The sequence below is a fragment of the Heloderma suspectum genome, chromosome 6, assembly GCF_057233095.1.
Source record: "Heloderma suspectum isolate Gila_16-S chromosome 6, 16-S_ref, whole genome shotgun sequence".
NCBI lineage: Eukaryota > Metazoa > Chordata > Lepidosauria > Squamata > Helodermatidae > Heloderma > Heloderma suspectum.
The window spans coordinates 81,756,795-81,761,359 of NC_139463.1; the positions used below are offsets into that span (position 1 = coordinate 81,756,795).

The 4,565-nt window shown below is 44.6% G+C and overlaps 1 protein-coding gene across 1 annotated transcript; it reads right to left on the minus strand.

Moving 5' to 3' along the window:
* Positions 1-2,683: 2,683 nt before the first annotated feature.
* LOC146341462 (olfactory receptor 6F1-like) lies at positions 2,684-4,054 on the minus strand. The gene has a single exon (XM_084807467.1). The coding sequence runs from the start codon at positions 4,052-4,054 to the stop codon at positions 3,116-3,118; it is 939 nt and encodes a 312-aa protein (XP_084663593.1). The 3' UTR covers positions 2,684-3,115.
* Positions 4,055-4,565: the final 511 nt, after the last annotated feature.

The following is a 4,565-nucleotide window of genomic DNA, read 5'->3' on the forward strand; positions in this document are numbered from 1 at the left end:
GGGATTCAACACATGTGCACAACTACTGCAAGGTGTAGAAATCTATATCCAAGCATGAAATATATCATAAGAAGTACCCACATCAGGAATCTATCTATCTATCTATCTATCTATCATCATCATCATCATCATCATCATCTACCTATCTATCATCCACGCACCCATCCATCCATCCATCCATCCATCTCTATCATTATTTTTGTGGCAAACAACTATTGCTTGTGACAGGAGTGTGGCCCATGAGGGGTTATCTCAGGGGGATGGGGAAAGTGGCCCTGATGTTGCCCACCCCTGATCTATAACTATATTGGTTTGTCAGAATTTGAATGCCGGGTGCAATCGTACTGTATTGATACGTGAATGAAAGAAGCCCCTGCTATTGTTGCTATTATGGCCGTTATCATTGTTGCTGGTTTTATTGTTGGCTTTTATTGTTTTCATTTATGTTTTTATCATTTTTAATATTGTAACTGTTTTTATGTATTTTACTGCTGTAAGCTGCCGTGGAAGGGCTTCTGTCCTGAAAGGCGGCCAAGAAATGTTCTAAATGAATGAATGAATGAATGAATAAATACATAAATAAATATTGGAGGCTTCTAACTATCCTATGCCCTGACAGACTCTCACTGGCAAGGCAAGAAAAGCAATGGAGGCTTTTTTTATTCTCTCCATCTTCCTTAGCAGTATTTTATGCTAAACTGGACTCTGAGCTCATTGGCCTCCTGTGTCACACTGGTTGGGGTGGGCTGAGAGTCCATTGGATCACCTGTCAAGTTCATGACCTCTCCATGCCCCACCCACTGGCATGCTCCCATCCCTCCTCCTTGCTGAGGTTGGTGCTGGCCTCAGTGACACTGTAGCAGCCATTCATTCATAGACATAGCTGGCAGGGCCAACCTGGTACCGACAAGATCTTGGAACTGGCATTAGATAGCTACTGCATATTTTCTAAAATGCAATCATGGACGTCTGACCTTGGACACTGAAATTTGGAAAATTTAACATGATAGCCACTCAGCGCAGCTCTGATAACTGGTAAGTCAATCTGGGAGGATGGGCTGATTGATGGACAGCTGCAGTGCCCCTGGCATCCCAAGTGGCAGTGAGTGCCACCAGAAATGCTTGGGAGAGGGGGTGGAGAATGGCAGTGGTGGCGGTGGTAGTGACACTGGGGCAGGGGTGGCAGGTCAGCAGGGATGGCGGAGAATTTCTCCCCGAAACTTCGGGGGGCCGAGCGCCAACGTGTTCGGCCCCCCAAACAAGTTTCGGGGAGAATTTCTCCGCACCCCCCCTGCCCCCCTCACCCCCCTGGGACAGGACTTACCTTTCCCAAATGTCCCTCCCAGCGGCGGGTCCGGCCGGCGGTTCGTCGGGTCTTCGTCCAGGGCGGGAGCGGCAGCCGGTCTTTCGACCGGCTGCCGCCGCCGCTGCCATTCCAATAAAAGACCCCCCCCCCGTGATAGGCTATGTGACGATTAACGTAGCCTATCACAGCTAGATTTGAAAAGTCAGCCATGATAGGCTACGTAAATCGTCACGTAGCCTATCACGGGTGACTTTAAAAAAAAAAGCGCATACGGATAATGGCGGCCCCCATAGGGAGCTACCATTCACGTTCCTTATTTGGTTGCTGTAGTCTACGTAAAGATTTACGTAGACTACAGCGACCAAAGAAGGAACGCGAATGGCGGCTCCCTATGGGGGCCGCCATTTGCGTACGCGCTTTTTTTTTTTTTTTAAGTCACCCATGATAGGCTACGTGACGATTTACGTAGCCTATCACGGCTGACTTTGCAGATCTAGCCGTGATAGGCTACATTAATTGTCACGTAGCCTATCACGGGGGCGTTTTTTTAAAAAAACTTTTAATTTCGCGGCCGGGCGAGGCGAGGCGCCTCCTCCCCGGCCTGCATTTCAGCCGGGTGAGGCAGGAAGCCTCCCCCCCCAGCCTGAACTTCGCGGGGAGAACAGCGAAGCGCCTCCCCCCCACCGCGAAAAGCTGAGAGACCAGGTAAGTGACTTTCGTGCACCCCTACAGGTCAGGCAACAATTTGTCTATTCCTTAAAAGAAAAAAAGAAAAGAAAACCAGTGTCTCTCACCACAAGTTGCAGTAGTGAATTCCATAAGTTAATTCTGTATTGTGTGATGAACTCCTTTCTCTTGTCTGTCCTAAAACTATTGTCAGACAATTTAATTTGTGTTATGAGCAATGGCAAAAGCTTCAATACATCACCCATGGTTGGTTCCCTGAGTTATTACTCCCCCACCCCCAAGTAGGGGTGTCCTATCCAAGTAGGAGATTTTTTTAAAGAACAAAAAAAAATCAAAGTTAACAGAGAGCCAGGGTGGTGTAGTGGTGAGAGTGTCAGACTGGGAGCCGGGAGATCTGGGTTCTAGTCCCCACTCAGCCATGGAAGCTCACTGGGTGACTTTGGGCCAGTCACAGACTCTCAGCCCAACCTACCTCACAGGGTTGTTGTTGTGAGGATAAAATGGAGAGGAGGAGGATGTAAGCCGCCTGGGGTTCCTTGCAAGAGGAAAAAGGCAAGATATAAATGAATGAATGAATGAGGGGAACTCACTTTCATTCAGCCTACATGAGTCAGATAATCATTTTTATTGCTATTATTATTTCAAGTAGAAAAACACAATGCATGGTTATTTATTTATTGTTTTACTTTCTATAACAACTCTAGAATGGGATTACAAGCCATGCTAACTGATGGGGGATTTCTTAGTATATCTACTGGTGTTGGCTAAAAATCTTGCCTTCCATTCTTAAGAGTGGTTAAGCTCTAACCATTAGAGTGAGTGGTAGCAGTTGTAGTTTTGTACAAGTGTTGCAGACTATTTTAAAAATAAATGAATGAATTGTGTACTCATCCACCTTACTCCTGCTAACCAGATTTAGCAGGTGTTTGCATGTTTTTAAAACCTGCAGCCTATTTAGAGGTGATACTGGGATTTATTTATTTTTTTAAGTTCCTGCATTGTCAGTTTTACATACCTCTCTTAACTATTGGAATGCCTGCAGACAAAATCTATGCCCATCAATCCAAAATGTCTTTAATTATTTTTATAGCCCTTCACAGCACCTTATCTATGTTTTGTCCATCACCTGTGTAATGCATTTCTCAATACCTCCCTAACATCTTTGTTTCTTAGTGTATAGATGAAAGGATTCAGCAGTGGAACCACAATTAGGTTGAAGATGCTTACGACTTTGGTCCTTTCTAAAGATGTCTGTCTGGAAGGCTTAACGAAAAGGAAGATGGTGGACCCATACCAAATAATCACAACAGCAAAATGGGAGGAACATGTGGAAAAGGCCTTTTGTCGGCCTTTGGTTGAGGGGATACGCAGGATTGTGGAAACAATGTACGTGTAGGAAAGGAGGGTTATCACACAGGAGCCCACAATTACAATGATCGCTATCAAAAAAGCTGTTATCTCAAGGAAATGGGTGTCAGAGCAGGAGAGAACTATCCAAGAATCAAGGTTGCAATAGAAATTATTGATCACATTGAGCCCACAGAAGGACAATGTTGTGATCAGATATGCTGGTATGCAAATGGCAAGGAATCCACCCAGCCAACAGCCAAATGCCAACTTGCTAGAGAGGCTGAAATCCATGATAGTGTTGTAATGCAGGGGATAACATATGGCCAAATAACGGTCATAAGCCATGACAGCTATCAGGAAATGTTCTGCGCATCCAAAAGAAAAAATGAAGTACATCTGCAGCATGCAGCCTGTGAAAGAGATATTTCTGCTCCTCCCTAGAAAGAGAGCAAGGATCTTTGGGACAGAGGCTGTTGTGTACCATATCTCCAGAAAAGAGAGATTGCAAAGGAAGAAGTACATGGGAGTATGGAAGCGACGATGTGTTATTATTAGAAGGATAATGGACAAATTTCCCAAAATGGTCAGCAGGTACATGATAAAAAAGATGATGAAGATGAACAGCTGCAAATGTGGAGACCCAGCGAAGCCAAGAAGGATGAATTCTGTCGCACTTGTTCTGTTTTGTTGTCCTTGGTTGTGCTCTCCCATCTGTCCTCTTTTCCTGCTGAAACAAAATGCTGAATTAACACATAGAAGGTTTCACTAACATTATGAAGGTGGAAATCGTGCACATACTTACATGGGAGCAAGCCCCACTGAAAACAATTACTTCTGAGTGAACATTGTATTTCCAATAAAGAAACCACTCTTTTCCTATTATGAATCTCAGGTAAAGATGTCTGCATAAACTGACTTTTATGCCTTAATGAATCCCATCTCAGAAGCTAAGCAGGGTCAGCCCTGGTTAGTACTTGGATGAGAGACCGCCTGGGAATCAGGCTTCCTGCATGGAGCAGGGGGTTGGACTCGATGGTCTTGTAGGTCCCTTCCAATCCTATGAGCCTATGATTGTGTGATCTGTATTCTGAAAAATAATAGCCATAAGCATTACTGAAATATTTTGTCGGACTCAGACACGACTTAACGACTGAACAACAAAAAAACTAGACAAAAAACAAAAACCCCTCCAGGGGTGTGTGAGGACTTCAGTATAACAAGA

Excerpts from the sequence above, each read along its gene's own strand:
- LOC146341462 (XM_084807467.1), bottom strand. The coding sequence starts at position 4,054 with ATGGGAGAGCACAACCAAGGACAACAAAACAGAACAAGTGCGACAGAA.